This window comes from Drosophila elegans, unplaced genomic scaffold, assembly GCF_018152505.1.
Source record: "Drosophila elegans isolate 14027-0461.03 unplaced genomic scaffold, ASM1815250v1 contig_149, whole genome shotgun sequence".
Classification (NCBI taxonomy): domain Eukaryota; kingdom Metazoa; phylum Arthropoda; class Insecta; order Diptera; family Drosophilidae; genus Drosophila; species Drosophila elegans.
Genome location: NW_024545513.1, coordinates 25,474,921 through 25,496,952, shown reverse-complemented (window position 1 = coordinate 25,496,952; position 22,032 = coordinate 25,474,921). Strand labels below are relative to the sequence as shown.

At 41.0% G+C, this 22,032-nt stretch overlaps 1 protein-coding gene across 1 annotated transcript; it reads right to left on the bottom strand.

Moving 5' to 3' along the window:
• Positions 1–9,727: 9,727 nt before the first annotated feature.
• On the bottom strand, positions 9,728–17,315 carry LOC121467569. Its single transcript, XM_041709222.1, has 2 exons — positions 16,991–17,315; positions 9,728–9,887 (listed from the first exon to the last, which is right to left on the bottom strand). Exons 1-2 carry the CDS (start codon positions 17,289–17,291, stop codon positions 9,823–9,825), a joined length of 366 nt encoding a protein of 121 aa, XP_041565156.1. The 5' UTR covers positions 17,292–17,315; the 3' UTR covers positions 9,728–9,822.
• Between the last annotated feature and the right edge of the window lie 4,717 nt (positions 17,316–22,032).

Genomic DNA, 22,032 nt, shown 5'->3' with positions numbered 1-22,032 from the left:
AATACAAATTATAATACACGCAAACCGTATAATATGAAACAAAAAGAAAATTACATAAAATGCCATCATTGTGGAAAGTTAGGATCTCTGCCCGGGCGGACCATATACTTCTCCGCAACTCGTGGGACCCCATGAAAAAAAAACAAAAGTATAAAAATGCCGCAGGATATCCCCTTCTGGTTCCGGCCTCCGGTTCCTCGCTGATTAAGTGACTTTTCGACAGGACACAACTCTGCGGTCTCTGGGGCAGGCACTCACTACATCAGTTTCCCTTCATGCAGGACAAACTAATTTTATTGCACTTAATAGTGGGCATAATGGACAAAAATGGGCAGTTGAGAGGGGAGCGCCAATAACGATCTACTTTTATATATATCTCTTTATTTTTCATACTCAGATTGAACAAGTCCTTTAGCAAGTCAGAAGTTACAGATCGTTGGTAAAGAATGGATTTTTTAATTATTTGGGCGACTTCTGTCAACGCAATAGTGCCCTGAGCTGGCCGGAAATTCGCAAGGGAGGGGGCCCGGAAACATCTGAGCGAGGAGGAAAAGAGTCGCTACCAAATCATGTCCAGCACTGACACGGACATCGTTGCCTTGCAAATGAACAATGAGATGTGCAACCATCCAATGGGCAGAATGGGCGGCGGCATGAAGGGGAAATCTTGGCAACCCCCAATAAAATTCAAAAGCTCATTTTCTCCTTGGATGGTAAGTAAACAAAATAAAATCTAACTAATTCAATTCTTATATTAATACAATTTGTATTTCTTAGAATAGAAAATTTTTTGATTTTGAAAGTTGTACTGCTACTTTCATGGACATGGCGGAAAAGTCGTCATCCGCAGCAGCCGAACGCGAAGGTCTGGAGCGGAAGGGCCGGCAGAACGACGACGCTGCCGCTGAGAAATATACGGACGGGGTCGCCTCGATGACAGGCGGTCGACCGATATTTGCAATCGATGGGTACTAGAAAATACTGGATTTCTTAATGAACGGTCACACCGATGCAGTCCTGGCAACTTATGACAACGATATCGATAACGGCAACGATAATGACAATTCTGAACCACACTATCGATAAACGCGAACGCGCATTTACCCTGAAAAAATACGATACGTCAATAGCTTTTACACTGTGCGAAATATCTTCAGTTCCTGCAAATTCTATATGATTTTTTCTATGGGAGAAATGAATGCTAGTACCATTTTTTATTACATTCTCAATTGAGAAATGCTACCAAAATAAAATATCGTCAGATTTTTCAAAAGTAATGCCAATATTTAAATATTTTATATCACAAGTTTTGGGAAATCTAATGAAATATCCTTTTAGTAGGCTTAGCGTATGCTAACCTGCTGCCGGAATTGTTCTTCCCACTATGCCCACTGACGCTAATTCGATGGTGAAGCATTGCCTTGATGCTGCTTCGAGGGTCGCGAGCGAGCTTTCCTAAATAAGGGAATTGCTGATTCAAGGGCTACCCGTCGGAGCATCATATGCTGTCGCCGGGTTGCCCTGTGTAAATTAATGGATTGTGTTCTTTATATTTTTATATTTCCTTTATTTCCATACACCCGTTAGGGCATAGGTTAATTATTCGGATTTATAACGAAGGTTAAGCCCCGGAGTACAATTTTAGACTGATTGATAAATTACCGCGGCTGCAACTCCAGGCCTCCCTTGGGCGACGGCGCAATCGCGTTAGTGCAGGGTCAGCACTTTGTGTCTGCCCAGCAACGATCACTCGTCGCAGGCGTGCTGGAGTTGGGCAGGCAGCGTTAGCCCCGGAATGCGCTGTCAGCTAATTTGGCCTTGCGCATTTGTGGGCTATTGTATCCGGTGCGCAATTCGGCAGATTTTCTGCATTTCGGTTGCGCGTGTTAACTCCTCCCGCCTTTAAGTGGTCGCCGTCCCGGTGACCTGTCGCCTCCACGTCGCAGTTGTTTCTAGTTTTGAGGCTGTGCTTGGCTGTCCGATGATGATGGATGAGCCAGGCCGCAAAGCATAGAGAGATAGCGGCGAAGAAAATTACGGCATTGGTGGTAAACGATCCGGTTGTCATTCTTTCTCTCAGAGCGCCGATGTGGTGGAGATTTGTTAGGCTCAGTTCATGGAGTAACGGAAGACTGAGTCGATTTTGGTGGGCCGTACTGTTTACCAAGGTCATGGCTGAGACAGCGGGTTTCTTTCTTGAGCTTCCCAGTTGGTAAGTGTACCAAGTTTCATTTATTGATAGGCTGTTAGAGTAGGTTACAAGGTACGAACCGGATATTTCTTGTTTAAGCCCAAGGTCGTCGACTATAGTCACTTTGGCATCGTTGATGATAAGGGTACCATGATCTATTGTGGTAACCGGATCTAAATGCCCAGGTAGGGTGGAGCACTGTGGAGTGACCCCAGAAACCATTTGCTGTGCGCAGGTGTCGCCTTGCAGTTTCTTGCAGAAAGTAGCGCCTACTGTGGCCATACAGCTTCCGATGTTGACGATTCGTGTTGCGCATTCGGCGACCAAGTCCCCATTTTCGAAGTTCAGAATTTTGTTGTTGTGCTGAACTGGGTAGACTGTAATTTTTCTACATACTAACTTAGAGTTAGGAAATTTAATAAGGAAATGGATTATTTCAGAATTTTGAAAAACGCTTATGCTAGATACTTCTAAAATTTCTACTAAACTGATGTTAGTGGGCTGTTTGTTCTTGAATTCGCTAATGTCGCTGTTATCTAGGATGGCTGGGCTTACAATGTTAAGCTTTGCTAGGGTTAGGCCCATCAAAACATTTTCTAGGTCTGTGATAACTATTCTGTTTTTTGCCAAGATGATTTCTAAAAGATGTGCTTCTTCGTCTCTGTCTACGTTTTGACTTTGATTCATGGAATTTATAAGTGCATTTAATCTTTCTTGAAATTTAATATTTAATTCAGTTTGCCCTTCCTCGGCGTTAAATAATTGCTCCTGATTGAATTTAATTTTTTCCCAGTCATCAAAGTCGGGGGTTCCCGCAATAACCTTGAGAGCTGTTCCGACAAGGTTAATGCTTCTAGTATCCCTGTGATGGACCAGTTTGCGAATATGTCTTAGGTCCGTAATTATTACCTGCGTCCTATGTCAGTCTTTAAGTGTTTCTGTCATTGTTTCTGTTTGGTCCGCATAGTCTTCGTAGGATGTCAAGTTTGTAGCGTGTTGTAGGTATCCGTAACTGTCCCAGATTACAATGTCACCGTCTACTATTGGAATGTAGTCCGCGTTCGTGTAGTTGTTGAGTTTAACCGTCGCGTTTGTCGGTTCAGCCGTTAGTGTAAGTAGTAAGAAATATTTCGTAAACCTAAAAGAAAATTTGAAAGTGATATACTTAATTTAGATTGTTAGCGCAAATTGTCCTTATGGACCACCCTCCCTTAAATAAGGACCGTGGTCCCCAGGTCCGCTTCGATAGTCTCTTCGGAGCATAATGGTGACAATTTATTTCCCAAGCGTTTGTTTGCTTTTAGGAACACCTTGTCCCCGACTTGGTATTTTTTATGGGTTCTATTCTTGTTAACGTACTCGAGGGACCTTTCCTGTGCCTCCTGGATTTTTTCGTGAATTTTTTCTCGACTTCCGTGGGTGTCGAATGTACTATTTCTATTGGTTTTTTTGTCTGTTACTGAGTGAATTGTTCTATTGTATTAACTAGTTGCTAGTAAAATTGTTTCTGTCGTGTCGTTAGGTTTATTTTCAAGTTTCAGGCATCTCGCTATTTCTGCAAGAGTGCTGTGAAACCTTTCTACCTGGCCGTTTGAAGTGTTGTGTAAGGGGGGTGCGTTTTGGATGGAAATGTCAAAATTGTTAAGCGGTATTGATTTAATTGTTTCGGAATTAATTGACTTCTCGTTGTCACAATAAATAGTTTTTGTTTTAGGGAAAACATTTATTATATTAAGTATTGGGGCTTTGACATATACGATGGCCCTAGAAGTAATTTTTTGAACTACGGCGAATTTAGAAAACTTATCAATGCAGGTGAGAAACAAGTTTCCGTCTGTTGAAAAAATGTCAATGTGAAGTACTTCCCCTACGTAAGAGGGAACTAGTGTTTGTCCGACCGTCTGCTTGGTGGGGTGGCGATTGTATTTTGCCATTGAGCAGATTTTACAATTTGAAGTTACTTCTGTTGATAACCTGAGCATTTTCGGGAAGAAATAGTCTCGTAGGATTTGCTTTACATTTTCTTGAGCAGCGCGATGTGTTCTATTGTGCTCAGCAATTATGATTTATTTCTGTTCTGTTTTGTCAGTTATGTCCTGTACGAAAGTTTTTGAATATTTGAAAGTAGTGCTCGGGAATCGTTCGATTAACGGATGTTGAATAAAAGCTAAGATTGGGAGGAAACAATGTATTGCATTAACTACCTCGGAATTTACTGCATCCCCTACTGTGTTTATTAATTCACTGCGGTCAGAGAATTTTATTACGTGTCTAGTTTTACTTTTGAATAGGATGAAATGGTCAATCGACGAACTGTTTCCTTCTTCGATAATTATCTGGTTTCTGAAACAGTTGACCGGGTTGTCTGTCGTGTCGATGGTATATGTTAATGACTGCTCGCTATGTATGGTTGCGGCGTCAGATTCTGGGATATCTTCTAAAGCATTTATATTTTGCCGTGACAACGCGTCCGCTACAAAATTTTCCTTTCCTGGTTTATAAATGACCTGTGCTCCATGGTCATCAATAATTCCTTTCCAACGTTTAAGTTTCGCGTTAGGATTTTTATCCGAAACGGCGAACGTTAATGGTTGGTGGTCTGTATAAATGCGTAAACCTTTTACTCCATATAAATAATTACGGAGGTTTTTAAGGGACCAGACAATGGCAAGTAGTTCTCTCTCGTTTGTTGCGAAGTTTTTTTCAGGATCGCGTAACGTGCGAGAAATCATTGTAATGGGGCGTCCTCCTTGCGACAGTACCGCCCCTAGACCTAAACCTGTGGCGTCTGTTGTCAAATCGAATGGCTTTGTAAAGTCAGGATATGACAATAAAACATCTTCCGATGCTAGGATCTCCTTTAATTTTTGGAAAGCCTCTTTTTGTTATTTATTTAGATCAATATTAATTTTTCTTGATTGATATTTGCTCACTTTTCCCCTTTTAGGATTCCAGTAAGGGGCCCTGCGATAGATGCAAAACCTTTAATAAAGCATCTATAGTAAATCGCTAACCCAAGAAAAGATCTGAGGTCGAAGAGGGTTTTTGGTTGTGGGAATTCTTTGATAGCCCTGACCTTTTCGGGTGAGGTTCGTAGACCCCCTTCTGACACTATGAATCCCATGTATTCAACGCTTTTTTTAAAAAACTTTGACTTTTCTTGGGATACCCTCATGCCTGCTTCTAGAAGTTCCTCGAGAACCCAGTGAATGTCTCTCACGTGGTCCTCTTTTGTTTTTGAAAAAATAATGACGTCATCGACATAAACGTAGCACGTCTTTGAAATTTGTTCCCTTAGGACGTCGTCGATGGCCCTCTGAAAAATGCTTGGAGCGTTTTTCAGGCCGAACGGCAGTCTACAAAACTCGTATTTACCGTTATTTATGGAGAAGGCCGTTTTCTCTCTGTCCTTCTCCGCTAATTCTATCTGGTGGAAGCCTGATTTCAGATCAAGAGTTGTGAAAAATTTTGACTTGCCCATATTTGACAGTATGGTTGATATTGTCGGAATGGGGTATCTGTCATCCACCGTTTTCTGATTTAATTTTCTAAAATCGATAACTAATCGTTTCTTTTTTAAACCATTTTGGTCGGTTCCTTTTTTGTCTACGACCCAGCTTGGATTATTATAGGGTGATCTAGATGGCCTTATAATGCCGTCCTCTAGAAGTTGTTTAACCTCTGAGTTTACGAATTCTGTCACACCCATGGGATGTGGGTACGTTTTTGAGTACACCGGCTCCCCATCTGTTTTTATTGTTGCAATAGTATTTATGTTGTAGGGTAAAGCCTCGTCTGGATCAGCGAAAGCTTTACAGTTTTTTTTAATCATATTTTTATTGCTTGATTTTGTTTGAAATATTGAAATCAAACATTTTTTTGTAATTTGTGTGTGGCCATGAATTGACCTTACATTGAACGGGTTGTCCACTTCCAAGATGCCTTTAAGCGTCGGGAGATGCGCAATATAATTTTTTGATGTTCCTGTATCGATTAATAGTTTTATTTTTTGCCCTGCTAACCTACGAGTAATATAAGGGAGCAGGGAATTTATTCTAAAAATTGCAGATATCATCTGCGTCTAAATCATCTTCAGTCTCTGTTCAGACGGTTTTTCTTCTGGCATGAAGTTTATTTTTTGTTGGCTTCGTGCCGACTGGTCCTTTCGCCAGTTTGTATTCTGTCTAAATTTAGAGGAAGTATCTACCTCCATGGGCTCCGGCTTTGGCCGGGCCTGAATGTTTTCTACGTAAGGATGAGTGTTTTGTTTGGACGAGGGCGTTTGATTATTTCCCCAGTTTTTACCTCTGGTAAAGTAAGGGTTTTTTTTAATTGCCCCTGTGTTTTGGTTCGGCTCATAGATAGGTGAGCTTGACTGTTGTGGTGGGTTTTTCCACGAGGTTGGTCGGTAATTACTGGCCTTATTTATTTTTTCTTCGCTATGCCGAGCGAAGCTGGCCGCGAATATGCTCCTATCATTGCTTGATTCTGCCTCTTGTGCAAGAGCTAGTGCCGTTGGCAGGTCCCGTGGTTGCGCCGGGAAACGGCAATTTTTAATGACTTCTTTAAGCCAGAAACGAACGCATGAAGTGCGTCTTCTCTAAATTTGTTATTAAGTACGGCTACAGCGGCAGCGTCGTGCGTCATTACTATCTTATTTGTCAGAAGTGTTAACCTTTTTTCGACTTCATCATAATATTTAAGTAGCGGTAAATCTCCTTGCCTTGAAAGGCTTAACTCCTGTTGAATTACATGAGCTGGAGTTTTGTCCGCATATGTAAAATCGAGGCGGGCTAATATAGCGTGAAAGTTAAGTACTGTATTAAATGAAGCTAACACGGCCGCTGTCGGGCCTCTAACTTTATTTCTAAGGATGGCCACGGCTTGATAATGCCGACTGCTGCCCAAGTAAGGCTCAAAGACCTTATAAGCTGCGATGGCGGCCTGTCTCCAGGATACGTAATTTTCCTGTTTCCCATCAAATTCGGGGACTGATTTTATAATGTCTAGGGGCTCGTTGCACTCGGCTCCTGGTATAATACTTATTTCTTTAAAGATTTCTATTTTTGGGGTCTCTTTTTTTAAAATGTTTAGTTCCCCCATGATTACACTTAATTTTTCGTCAAACAGCCTTTGCTGTCCTTCTAGGGCCTCACTTATGGCCGCTTCCATGCTTGCGATTTGTTCGGGCTGCATGGTTTGTGGTTCTTGTGAGGGGGTATTTAATGGAATAAAATTATCCAAAGTACTTTTCCTTAAGGATATATTGGCCCTACTGGATGAGGGCTCACAGTCCTCACTTTCGCTATTTTCTGCTTGTATTCCCCCACTTTTTTGTGCTAAAAGTTGCTTATATTCGTCTATGAGTTCATCGCCCGATGAGTCTGTGTCGTTGTTTCTGAACATTAGCTTTTTTATGAGCGAGCGAGAATTTTTTCATAAAGATGGAATATATTTATTCTATTCCATTTATTTATTTTAAACTTTCATTTATAATTTTTATTAATATGCTTAAGTTGAATTCTTAAATGCACTTACAAAAGATTTTTGGGGAAAAAATAACTTGTAATTTTTAATTTTTAATTATTATATAGAAAAAGAATACAGTGTAGGCAGGCACGAAGTGCGAACTGAATTTTTCTTTGTATAAAAATATATTTGTTGCAATATGCAGAATTGTGCTACAGCCACTTTATTGAAATTTAATTTATTTTTCGTTGCGAACAAGAACAAGAACAAAAACAAGAAAGCAAGCAAACTTCGGCAAGCCGAAGTTCATATACCCTTGCAGCAATTTCAACTTAATACTCTTGAAAACGTTAAAATTGTGATTTACTTGCGAGTATGTTTAAAAACATTGAAGCTATAATGATTTGCAGCTTAATTATTCGATAGTTCCTATGGCAGCTATACGATTGTTCCTATGGGAGCTATATGCTATAGTCGTCCGATTTTGATGAAATTTAAACCGTATTTCTGAAATATTTAACCATTACTGTATCTCGAAGATCTAACAAAAAAATTAAAAAACAACAAAGTTATAATTTTTTTTTATTTTTTTTTATGATTGTTCCTTTGGGAGCTATATGATATAGACGTCCGATTTTGATAAAATCTAAACCATAATTCTGAAATATGTAACCATTGCTTTATGTCGAAGAACTGAACAAAAAATAAAAAACAGCAAAGTTATAATTTTTTTCATTTATTTTTCCGATTGTTCCTATGGGAGCTATATGCTATAGTCGTCCGATTTTGATATAATTTAAACCGTAAATCGGAAATATTTAACCGTTACTAAATGTCGAAGGACTAAACAAAAAATTAAAAAACAGAAAAGTTATAATTTTTTTCATTTATTTTTCCTACTGTTCCTATGGGAGCTATATGCTATAGTCGTCCGATCCGGCTCGTTCCGACTTATATACTACCTGCAATAGAAAGACAACTTTTGGGAAAGTTTCATGCAGATAGCTTTAAAACTGAGAGACTAGTTTGCATATAAACGGACGGACAGACGGACGGACAGACGGACATGGCTAGATCGACTCTACTAGTGATGATGATCAAGAATATATATACTTTATAGGGTCGGAAACGTCTCCTTCACTGCGTTGCAAACTTCTGACTGAAATTATAATACCCTCTGCAAGGGTATAACAAGAAGCCCACTTACATGTTTATTTTATTGGCTGCTTCTTCGGTGAGTTTCTGTTCTTCGTGCGGGCCGCGGGGCCGGTCGGTGGCAACGGCTTCCGTTGACGGTTGTCGTACCCTCGAGCGGGACGAGGGGTTTGGTTGATGAAGGCGGCTACTGCTGGCGGTTGTCGTATCCTCGAGCGGGGCGAGGGGTTTGGCTTCGTTGACTTCTGTCGTACCCTCGAGCGGGGCGAGGGGTTTGGTTGGCAGCGGCGCCTAGTCGGTTGTTTTTAAACAAAAAAAAAAACATTTTTTCCAGTAGCAGCAGTATGACTTGTAACTACTTTTTACTTCTCACGGTTGCTCCGTTTTCTAAGTGTGTGTTTTTTATTTCATTCGTTTTGTTCACTTTATGATTTTTGAACTATGATAATTTTTTTTTTTTTTAAAAAAACCTTTTTATTTTTTTACACTTGCAATTTAGTGTTATTTATTTTTAACTCCGGCTTTTCGTGGTTGTTTAACTTTTTTGGGTGTGAATTGTGTTGTTCACTTTATTATTTTTTGAAATATTATTTTTTACTCTTGCAGTGTGATTTGTAAGTTTAAATTCTGGCGTTTGCCAGTTGTTTTATTCACTTTTTTGGGTGTGATTTTTATGGTTCACTTTATTACTTTTTTGTTTGTTGGGTTCTTTAGTTTAGTTGGGTGCCAATTAATGAATTGTGTTCTTTATATTTTTATATTTCCTTTATTTCCATACACCCGTTAGGGCATAGGTTAATTTTTCGGATTTATAACGAAGCTTAAGCCCCGGAGTACAATTTTAGAATGACTGATAAATTACCGCGGCTGCAACTCCAGGGCTCCCTTGGGCGACGGCGCAGTCGCGTTAGTGCAGGGTCAGCACTTTGTGTCTGCCCAGCAACGATCACTCGTCGCAGGCGTGCTGGAGTTGGGCAGGCAGCGTTAGCCCCGGAATGCGCTGTCAGCTAATTTGGCCTTGCGCATTTGTGGGCTATTGTATCCGGTGCGCAATTCGGCAGATTTTCTGCATTTCGGTTGCGCGTGTTAACTTGTACTTATGTCCATAATATATATTTGTATATTGTATATATTTATATAATATTGTACATAATATATATTTGTATATAGTATATATTTATATACTATTTTCGTTGTAATTTGTGTTGGATATTTGTGTTGAAGCCACCCAAGTAAACAGAACGCATCAACATACACAAAACTATTCATTCGCCATCACAATTGTTTGAGAACCATGTATTTCTAGATATTTTCCATCCTCACACACACACACAGCCACAATCCTATGTGTTTCTTGAATGTATACAACTCTCCCCTAGCCTATTCCCCAACAGATATAGTTTAAAAAGAGTCTTCGTTCAATTATATCAACTAGGTAAAAGTTAGTTCTTTGGATCTAAGGAACGAATAGACATCGTCGGTTTCCTGCGTACTGCTTAAAACTCTATTTTCGTTTTTAATTTTTGTGCGTTTAATAACAAAGTATAAACAAAAAATATAAAGCAATGGCTTCAGTTCAGTGCGATATTTGTAATATTAAAATTAATCTGTCGGAGTTCGAAGTTCATTACGAGAAGTGCTATGGCAATAAAAAATAAGATTTGTTGTGATTAATGTTCAATTGATGTAGATTGTGAAAAATTTAGTGAGCATTATAAAAGGTGTCTCGGACCAAATATTGCTTTCAATGCGCTAATGCAAGCCCGTGCTAAAAACACAAAAAAGATAGATATCAACGAATATGATATTATTGGCCAGCAACCATCTACTTCGAGTGCTGGAATTAAGCGAAGTAGAAATGATGGAAATTCCGCTCTTGAGAGTAATCCAAAAGGATTAAGTCTCAAATCGAAATTATCTGCGACCTATGTGGAGAAAGGTACCCCCAAACCGGAAAAATCAAACATTTAAAATCGGGAAAGCATAAGAATGCAATTGCTAGAAGAGCAACAGATGTTGAAATAATTTATCTGGCGTCGGATACAGAATTCCCAATCAAATCCTATCGGGTTCAATCCACCAGCACATCCAATTTTATTGATATAAAAGAAATCTATAATCAATGTCAAAATAATGTTTAACAAATTCTTACTAGATGGCTAGAGGAATACATATCAATTAAATTCAGTTTACAAGTATATGGACTATATGTAAAATACACAGTGGAGGGAGAGTGTATTGACCCCTATAAACATTTTGGAACGGCCTACATATCTGTGTATGATGTTCATAGCTTATCTACTAGAATTGATGAAGGTATCGATTATTTATCAAATGCTAGTAGTGAGTTCCAGGAAAGAGATTCTGGATGGACAATAAAAGCATTTAAATATTTTAACATCACAATAATAAAATTGGAGCACATTACAGTAAGAGGATATAGTCCAGCACCTCCTACTATTAAGGCTAAGAACGTTTTAATTAATGTTACAACCAATGATAATTATTGTTTTAAGTGGAGTTTACTAGCTTCTATAGCTTATATAAGTAGTTCTATGGAATCATTTTCTAACCCCAGACAACGGAGGTTTGCTAGAGAACAATTACAATTCCCCATAAAATATATAAATGCTAACATTTCATGTGGAACCTAATTTTTCAGGAATAGAGTTTCCTATTCCGAAATAAGGGATAAAAAAATTTGAAAAATTGAACCCCAACTTTAGTGTTAACGTCTACGAACTCGGTTCTAAAGGAATACAAATTGTTAAGCCCGTAGTAAGAACCGATTTAAAGGGGAGACCATCCCATATCAATTTGCTGGCAATTTCAAACAACAATTAGAGCATTATGCCTATATAACCTGTATGAGAACACTATGCTACTCACAGCATTCAAAATCTAGAACCCCTGCCTATTTTTGTGAAAACTGTTTACAGTTTAAAGCGTCAACAAATTTAACACATGATACCAGGGAATGCGGTAAAGTGGCTGCGGAATATCCAAAACCGAATACCATAACAAAATTTAAAAATTGTTATAAAAACTATCACCACCGGTAGTTATATATGCAGACATTGAAGCGGTATTAAAAAAAGTTCACACAACACAAAATGATCCATCAATTTCATCTTCAACGACATCTCAAGAGCATATTGCTTGCGCTGTATCATTTTTTGTGGTACATAAATATAACCCAAGTCTTAATAGACAATGGACCTATGAAGGTAAAAACAATATTACAATCTAAAGTGATTTAATATTAATAAATATATTTTCTTTTTAAAGGAGATGATTGCATTAAAAAGTTTTGTCAAGCTCTCAAGGATACTACCAAGAGTTTATACCACAAATATTGGACCACCCAAACAAGGCCCCAAGATGAATGCGAACCGATCTCCTTCGACAACGATAATTGCTGTGCCTGTAAGTTACCGATACGGTATGTTTTATGATCAATATGTTTTATGATCAATTCTCTGGTAGCTATATCCAGTAGTTTTTCATTACCTTTCTAGGAAATAATTTAAAACCGATTCTTGTAATAAGGAATTATATATTGCTTTAACCCAAACCATTAGATTTGATGAAAAAGATTATTACAAAATTCAATTCATAGATTCCAATTTTTAAATCCTAGTCTAGAAAAACTAACTAGCTACATGGATAAATCTAATTTTAAACTTTTAAAAACTAAATTTCAAGGGGAGAAATAATATGTTAAAGTTCACGCGAACCGAATTACTTTAATAAGCAATCCTGATATGTACAATTTTATTAAAAGACCTATTCGAGGGGGATTGACTCAATGCACCCAAAGAATTTCGTGTGCTAATAAGTACAATAAGTACATGAACTATTTCGATAGAAACAAACCTATTAACTTTTTAGCTTACATAGATGCTAATAATTTATATGGATGGGCTATGAGTCAACCTCTTCCTATATCAGAATTTAAATTTTTGAACAATCTGGAAATTAATCAATTCGATATTAAAAATATATCAACAGAACAGAGATTACAGATTTATGTTAGATGCTCATAATTCGCTGCCTTTTCGTCCCTTAAGCATTCATGGATGATAGCGATTTCGGCGACGGTAGGCTGCTATTTGGGAGGAACTTGAAACTGTATCTATTTAAACATTTTCCGATACCGCTGAAGGAATGCAGGGGCTTATCTTCCCTTTTCCATTTTTTTTCTTTTTTTTTTTGTTACTTTAAGCCACACATTCCTTATTTTCAGTCACTCACTAGATCACTCACTCCATTCGCACACCAAAGATTAATAATTAATTTAATTCCATTGATTTTTCCACATTGCTGCAGCTTTTGCTGCTTAATTTCTGTTCGGGGCTGAGGATTAAAGTAAAGGCATATTTAATACCCCTTCCCGTGGTGCAACTCCACTGTTGACTTTGGCGAAACGCTCGATCTCGCGCCGGACACTGCTTTGATCGCCGGTTTCTTGTGCGCTTCTGCTGCCCGACCGTCCGTGGTCTTCTCCTTCTCCTTTTGGAGCGATTTTTGTGGCTTTTGCGCTGTGGTAGCTTCACAGCACTGCAAAAAAATTCTGGTGCGCCTGCTCTCGCCGATTTTACGGGTTGCGCTTTCCTTCGCCGATTTTGAGTTTTACTTCTTGGGACTTGGGGCGGCACCTTTTGGCCTACACCTATGAAATAAAATGAGCCCCCTTAGAAAATCTAACAGACCTCACAGCTTCTCACTCACCCCTGGACTTGGCCGTAATCCCACTAATGCTGGGCTATTCCTTTTGGGCTCCTTTGCCGTGATACTTCCTGCTCGCCTGATTGAGCACTTTTGTACGAATTTTATATTAAACACCACCAGCCAAACAATCACTTTGGATGCCAAACTAGGAATGGCGGCTAATGACGCTGCAATAAAGGCGGCAACCTATCTCCCCACCTAATTGGAGAAATTCTCTCACTCAGACTTGACTAACCTGGTTGTTCTGTTTGTAATTTAGCCATCCCCTGGCTTCTTCTTAATTTTTTAAAAGGAAATGATAATTTGAAATATTTGTTTGTCAGCGGGACTGACTTCGTCAGGAGAGATTCGGAAGGTTGTCGCAAGCAAGAGGTTCGGCGAAGTTGGCCTGGAGGTGCAACAGAACCCTGCGCAGCGACCTAAAGTAGTGGTGAGCAATTTAGACACGGCTACGCCGCCAGCCGAGTTTATGAAGGAGCTCTTTAAGAACAATTTCGCCGAAGTGATGGACTTGGCTGCCTTTGAGAAAGCGGTGCACCTGGAGAAGCCGTGGACTGCAGCTGATGGCGCCACAGTAAATGTGACGCTTGAAGTGAATTCCACTGCTTTGGAGATACTGGACGGAGGCAAGGCGTATATCGGCTGGTTTGCTTATAACTGCCGAGCGCTGGTGCGCACATATGCGTTGGCTTTGACCACAAAGTCGCGCAGTGCCGGTATAAGGAGAACGTGTGCCGCCAGCGCGGACAGGCCGGCCACAGTGCGCGAGGCTGCACAAATCCGACGGACTGCCGGAATTGCCGATTCAAGGGCTACCCGTTGCTGTCGCCGGGTTGTCCTGTGTATGCGGCGGTGCTGGCAAGGGTGAATGCCAGACATTAATGTTTAGCTTCATCCAAGCAAACTGTGGTCGTGGCGAAGTTGCGATGTCCGACGCTTTAGACAGAATGTGATAGTCAAAATGCCTGTTCGCACTGCTACAGGAGCCGTACCTCGGAGCCGAGTTTTTGGAAAGGCTGCCCGCAGGGCAAAGCCTCTTTTCTGATCCGAGTGGAAACGCACCCATTGCTGTGGACCATCACGATGTCATCTGCGTGCCAGTGGAGCCCCTCACCACTGATTTTGGACTATGCGTGAAGCTGCAAGGGAGTTTTGGCTCAATCTTCCTTTGCTCCGCATACTGTCGGGTCGGTTTTCCGCTAGAGCCGTACCTCAGATACATGGATGCCTTCCTGCTGCAAGTCAGCAGAACTCCCGCAATCCTTGGACTGGATGCGAATTCAGCATTCCCCATGTGGTTAAGCAAACTCTCGCTTTGCTGAGAGACACGCAAACTACTCCCGGGGTGAGCTGCTGTCTGAGTGGATACTGGAGAAGGGAGCCATTGCCCTTAACTAGCCTAGCGAGGTTTACACGTTCAATAACATAAGAGGATTCCACAGCGATATTGATATCAAGTTATCAGTACACAAAACTAAATTTTAACTTTCCATAAATTTTCTTTTGCAAGAATTTGCCGTTAAATATTAAAACACAAGAGGCAAATTTAATTCTCTTACAAATAATTAACGGCGATTTCCTGCAAAAGAAAATTTTCGAAAAGTTTAAGTTAATGGGGGTGTACTGCTTAGCTTGATATCAAGTTAAAATAATTTACGGATAATTAACGGCAATTCCGTGTAAATAAAATAAAATGTTGAAAAAGTTAAAGTTTAGTTTTGTGTATATATCAAGTTAGAACATTGGATAACTTTTAAAACAATTGAGCGGAAATTTTTTTTCCCTTACAAATTACAGATAATTAACGGCAAATTATGGTTAAAACAAATTTTTGATTTTGAAAGTTGTACTGCTACTTTCATGGACATGGCGGAAAAGTCGTCATCCGCAGCAGCCGAACGTGAAGGGCTGGAGCGGAAGGGCCGGCAGAAGGACGACGCTGCCGCTGAGAAATATAGGGACGGGGTCGCCTCGATGACAGGCGGTCGACCGATATTTGCAATCGATGGGTACTAGAAAATACTGGATTTCTTAATGAACGGTCACACCGATGCAGTCCTGGCAACTTATGACAACGATATCGATAATAGCAACGACAATGACAATGCTGAACCACACTATCGATAAACGCGAACGGGACGTGTTGAGTAGAGTGGCCAGATTACGGGAATCGAACTAGTGATTTCACAACGGGGAACTGTCTGGGCGGGAAATTCAAATTCCACCCTGGGAACTCTCTAGGGAACGAGATGCAGTTTTAGGTAAGTTAAAGTCTTCCGGGGAACTGTCTGGGTAACTGAGAAAGGGCTAACGCAGCGCAGCCGTGAGAAAGTTAAAGGACTTTCAGGGCGCTTGCTAAGGGAAGTCTTACGGAGAACAGTCTGGGAAAGTTTTGGGGAACTGTCTGGGGATCACAAGGAGAACGAGTTTGGCGGGGAATTTGACAGAACGAAGAAAGGGGGAAATGTGAGGAATTTTGATTTTATAAAAATGTTCTTGATAATAAAATATTTTTCTGTTGGTGTTTTAGTTAGTGAACAAAATTTGTATGTTACGCCGCCCAGAGTAGAAGGTTCATCATTTTAGTTGATTTTCCGAATGAGTTCGATGGTTTTAGGTTTATAGGTGTGCATGGTGATTTCACCGTATTGTTCCCATGGGAGCTATGGGATATAAATGTCCGATCAGCACGCGCATTTACCCTGGAAAAAATACGATACGTCAATAGCTTTTACACTGTGCGAAATATCTTCAGTTCCTGCAAATTATATATGATTTTTTCTATGGGAGAAATGAATGCTAGTACCATTTTTTATTACATTCTCAATTGAGAAATGCTACCAAAATAAAATATCGTCAGATTTTTCATTACTTTTAAACAACATTTAAATATTTTATATCACAAGTTTTGGGAAATCTAATGAAATATCCTTTTAGTAGGCTTAGCGTATGCTAACCTGCTGCCGGACTTGTTGTTCCCACTATGCCCACTGACGCTAATTCGATGGTGAAGCATTGCCTTGATGCTGCTTCGAGGGTCGCGAGCGAGCTTTCCTAAATAAGGGAATTGCCGATTCAAGGGCTACCCGTCGGAGCATCATATGCTGTCGCCGGGTTGCCCTGTGTAAATTAATGGATTGTGTTCTTTATATTTGTATATTTCCTTTATTTCCATACACCCGTTAGGGCATAGGTTAATTATTCGGATTACAATTTTAGAATGACTGATAAATTACCGCGGCTGCAACTCCAGGCCTCCCTTGGGCGACGACGCAGTCGCGTTAGTGCAGGGTCAGCACTTTGTGTCTGCCCAGAAACGATCACTCGTCGCAGGCGTGCTGGAGTTGGGCAGGCAGCGTTAGCCCCGGAATGCGCTGTCAGCTAATTTGGCCTTGCGCGTGTGGGCTATTGTATCCGGTGCGCAATTCGGCAGATTTTCTGCATTTCGGTTGCGCGTGTTAACTCCTCCCGCCTTTAAGTGGTCGCCGTCCCGGTGACCTGTCGCCTCCACGTCGCAGTTGTTTCTAGTTTTGAGGCTGTGCTTGGCTGTCCGATGATGATGGATGAGCCAGGCCGCAAAGCATAGAGAGATAGCGGCGAAGAAAATTACGGCATTGGTGGTAAACGATCCGGTTGTCATCCTTTCTCTCAGAGCGCCGATGTGGTGGAGATTTGTTAGGCTCAGTTCATGGAGTAACGGAAGACTGAGTCGATTTTGGTGGGCCGTACTGTTTACCAAGGTCATGGCTGAGACAGCGGGTTTCTTTCTTGAGCTTCCCAGTTGGTAAGTGTACCAAGTTCCATTTATTGATAGGCTGTTAGAGTAGGTTACAAGGTACGAACCGGATATTTCTTGTTTAAGCCCAAGGTCGTCGACTATAGTCACTTTGGCATCGTTGATGATAAGGGTACCATGATCTATTGTGGTAACCGGATCTAAATGCCCAGGTAGGGTGGAGCACTGTGGAGTGACCCCAGAAACCATTTGCTGTGCGCAGGTGTCGCCTTGCAGTTTCTTGCAGAAAGTAGCGCCTACTGTGGCCATACAGCTTCCGATGTTGACGATTCGTGTTGCGCATTCGGCGACCAAGTCCCCATTTTCGAAGTTCAGAATTTTGTTGTTGTGCTGAACTGGGTAGACTGTAATTTTTCTACATACTAACTTAGAGTTAGGAAATTTAATAAGGAAATGGATTATTTCAGAATTTTGAAAAACGCTTATGCTAGATACTTCTAAAATTTCTACTAAACTGATGTTAGCGGGCTGTTTGTTCTTGAATTCGCTAATGTCGCTGTTATCTAGGATGGCTGGGCTTACAATGTTAAGCTTTGCTAGGGTTAGGCCCATCAAAACATTTTCTAGGTCTGTGATAACTATTCTGTTTTTTGCCAAGATGATTTCTAAAAGATGTGCTTCTTCGTCTCTGTCTACGTTTTGACTTTGATTCATGGAATTTATAAGTGCATTTAATCTTTCTTGAAATTTAATATTTAATTCAGTTTGCCCTTCCTCGGTGTTAAATAATTGCTCCTGATTGAATTTAATTTTTTCCCAGTCATCAAAGTCGGGGGTTCCCGCAATAACCTTGAGTGCTGTTCCGACAAGGTTAATGCTTCTAGTATCCCTGTGATGGGTTTTCAGGGTAGCGACCAGTTTGCGAATATGTCTTAGGTCCGTAATTATTACCTGCGTCCTATGGTCGTCTTTAAGAGTTTCTGTCATTGTTTCTGTTTGGTCCGCATAGTCTTGGTAGGATGTCAAGTTTGTAGCGTGTTGTAGGTATCCGTAACTGTCCCAGATTACAATGTCACCGTCTACTATTGGAATGTAGTCCGCGTTCGTGTAGTTGCTGAGTTTAACCGTCGCGTTTGTCGTTACATCCGTAAGTGTAAGTAGTAAGAAATATTTCGTAAACCTAAAAGAAAAGTTGAAAGTGATAAATTTAATTTAGATTGTTTTATATATATATCTCTTTATTTTTCATACTCAGAAGAAGTGGACGGAAGCCATAACATGAGTTACAGATCGTTGGTAAAGAATGGATTTTTTAATTATTTGCGCGACTTCTGTCAACGCAATAATGCCCTGAGCTGGCCGGAAATCGCAAGGGAGGGGGCCCGGTCCTGGAAACATCTGAGCGAGGAGGAAAAGAGTCGCTACCAAATCATGTCCAGCACTGACACGGACATCGTTGCCTTGCAAATGAACAATGAGATGTGCAACCATCCAATGGGCAGAATGGGCGGCGGCATGAAGGGGAAATCTTGCGCCAAGCCCAGAAAAGCCTCTGCTCGGCAAAAGAAGTCCTGTGCCATGCAGCGAAGAAAGATGGCCTGTGCCAAGCCCAAAATAAGGGCGGTCTGTGTCAAGCCCTGAAAGGCGGCCTGTGCTAAGCCCAGGAGGTCGGTTTGTGCCAGGCCAAGGAAGCCGAAATGCGAGAGCAACTGCACCAAGCCGGGTCCAGTCATCAACAACGGGTATCTGAACTTTGTGCGTGAGTTCCGCAAGAGGAACTGTGACCTCAGTCCACAGAAACTGATCGCGAAGGCCGCCCGAGCTTGGCAGTGTTTGCCCGAGGAGGAAAAGGATCGCTTTCGCCGCATGGTAAGTCGTTTTCGTAAGCTTGGACTTGAATATAGGAATTATTTCGCTCCCTTACAGGCCTGCAGGGTGGCCACCAGTCCGCGTCATAAGCGTCGCCGTGTTTGCAATATGCACTGAAATTCCCTCGATCGATCGAGTCATGCCATAAAATCCATTGAAGTCCACGTATCCTGTTTGATGAGTTGATCATGCGACTTCTGCCTGCAGGTCGAGATAATTTTTAAAAATATATTATTTCGATAATAAATGCCTTAAATCCATCTTATAACTACAAGATACCCTGGTTTCTAAGATTTATAGCCATGGGATATGCCAATTATGTGACTATTCTGTTTTGTTTAACTTAAATAATCGTTTTATTAAACAATTTGATTATTTTTTGTGGTATTGAACAGAAAGCAGTTAGGGTTGAGGCATTTGAAGTATGCTTTAATAAAATATACTTTTGATGGCTTCAGAATATGAAGAATGGTTCAAAGGCATGTAAAAGAAAATAAATCAGTGAAAGCAAACAATCCAACGATCAAAGTTCCAATTTTGGTTTAATGCAGTGTAATTAAGGAATGTAAGATGAAATTTAATAGAATTAAATGTACGGGAGGCTGAGAACATCTTGGTTGGCAGTGATGTTGGAGTTCTCTTCTGGGCGTTAGTGTGATTGATGAACAGGGTTTCATTTATCATGGCCTGTTTATCGAAGGTGATAAGGTGAGTACCATGTATCCAGACTTCTGTCCCATTGTCCACTCGAACATTGGCAGACCTGTCGTTGATAATTACGATCCCTTCGTCCACGTATGTGATTGGGTGCAGGTCGCTCTGTTGTGTTCGACAATGCGCCATCCCCCCAGCATGCAGTTCTTTGGCGCATGAACCCTCTGCCAAACGGCAGAATGTGGCTCCCGGTGACACGGAGCAGTTTTTAATGGCGTGAATTTCTCCGCCGCATTCCGCTATAATGTTGTCTGTTATCTGCAGCATTATCTCACTATGAGCGACTGGAAAAATAGTTAGCTTCTTGCATGCTAGTTTTAATTTAGGAAATTTTATGATAAAATGTAAAACGTTAACGGACTGCAGAACCTTCACGGACGAAACGGACAAAAGATCCCCTATGGGAGTGTCGGTGGGTTCCTCAAGCCAAACTGATTTTAAGTCTTCGTGGTCTAAAATGTCCGGACGAACAATATTAATTGGTTATTCCGGCCTCCGGTTCCTCGCTGATTAAGTGACTTTTCGACAGGACACAACTCTGCGGTCTCTGGGGCAGGCACTCACTACATCAGTTTCCCTTCATGCAGGACAAACTAATTTTATTGCACTTAATAGTGGGCATAGTGGACAAAAATGGGCAGTTGAGAGGGGAGCGCCAATAACGATCTACTTATATATATATATCTCTTTATTTTTCATACTCAGATTGAATATGTCCTTTAGCAAGTCAGAAGAAGTGGACGGAAGCCATAACATGAGTGACAGATCGTTGGTAAAGAATGGATTTTTTAATTAGTTGCGCGACTTCTGTCAACGCAATAGTGCCCTGAGCTGGCCGGAAATCGCAAGGGAGGGGGCCCGGTCCTGGAAACATCTGAGCGAGGAGGAAAAGAGTCGCTACCAAATTATGTCCAGCACTGACACGGACATCGTTGCCTTGCAAATGAACAATGAGATGTGCAACCATCCAATGGGCAGAATGGGCGGCGGAATGAAGGGGAAATCTTGGCAACCCCTATAAAATTCAAAAGCTCATTTTCTCCTTGGATGGTAAGTAAACAAAATAAAATCTAACTAATTCAATTCTTATATTAATACAATTTGTATTTCTTAGAAGACGACTTTGTGATGGAAACCCCGCAAAACAGCGGGGACCCATAGCAGGAAACCCGCCAAAGGACCAAATCGAAGAGCTCAAGGTTTGGGTTCGAGATTGGCAGGGAAAAGTGGATGCCAATACAAAGACCCTAGAAGCTAATACGAACCAGTTAGCTGAGTGCACCCAGCAGATTGAAAGTCCAAGGATGCAGAGGTACACGATTCGTTCCCGATCCAAAGTGAGCAGCAGCTGGTGACGTTCGATAATTAACGGCAATTCCGTGTAAATAAAATAAAATTTTAAAAAAGTTAAAGTTTAGTTTTGTGTATATATCAAGTTAGAACACTGGATAACTTTTAAAACAATTGAGCGGAAAATTTTTTTCCCTTACAAATTACGGATAATTAACGGCAAATTATGGTTAAAAAAAATTTTTGATTTTTAAAGTTGTACTGCTACTTTCATGGACATGGCGGAAAAGTCGTCATCCGCAGCAGCCGAACGCGAAGGACTGGAGCGGAAGGGTCGGCAGAACGACGACGCTGCCGCTGAGAATTATAGGGACGGAGTCGCCTCGATGACAGGCGGTCGACCGATATTTGCAATCGATGGGTACTAGAAAATACTGGATTTCTTAATGAACGGTAGTCCTGGCAACTTATGACAACGATATCGATAACGGCAACGACAATGACAATGCTGAACTACACTATCGATAAACGCGAACGGGACGTGTTGAGTAGAGTGGCCAGACTACGGGAATCGAACTAGTGATTTCACAACGGGGAACTGTCTGGGCGGGAAATTCAAATTCCACCCTGGGAACTCTCTAGGGAACGAGATGCAGTTTTAGGTAAGTTAAAGTCTTCCGGGGAACTGTCTGGGTAACTGAGAAAGGGCTAACGCAGCGCAGCCGTGAGAAAGTTAAAGGACTTTCAGGGCGCTTGCTGAGGGAAGTCTTACGGAGAACAGTCTGGGAAAGTTTTGGGGAACTGTCTGGGGATCACAAGGAGAACGAGTTTGGCGAGGAATTTGACAGAACGAACTACAGGGGCGGGGAAATCACGT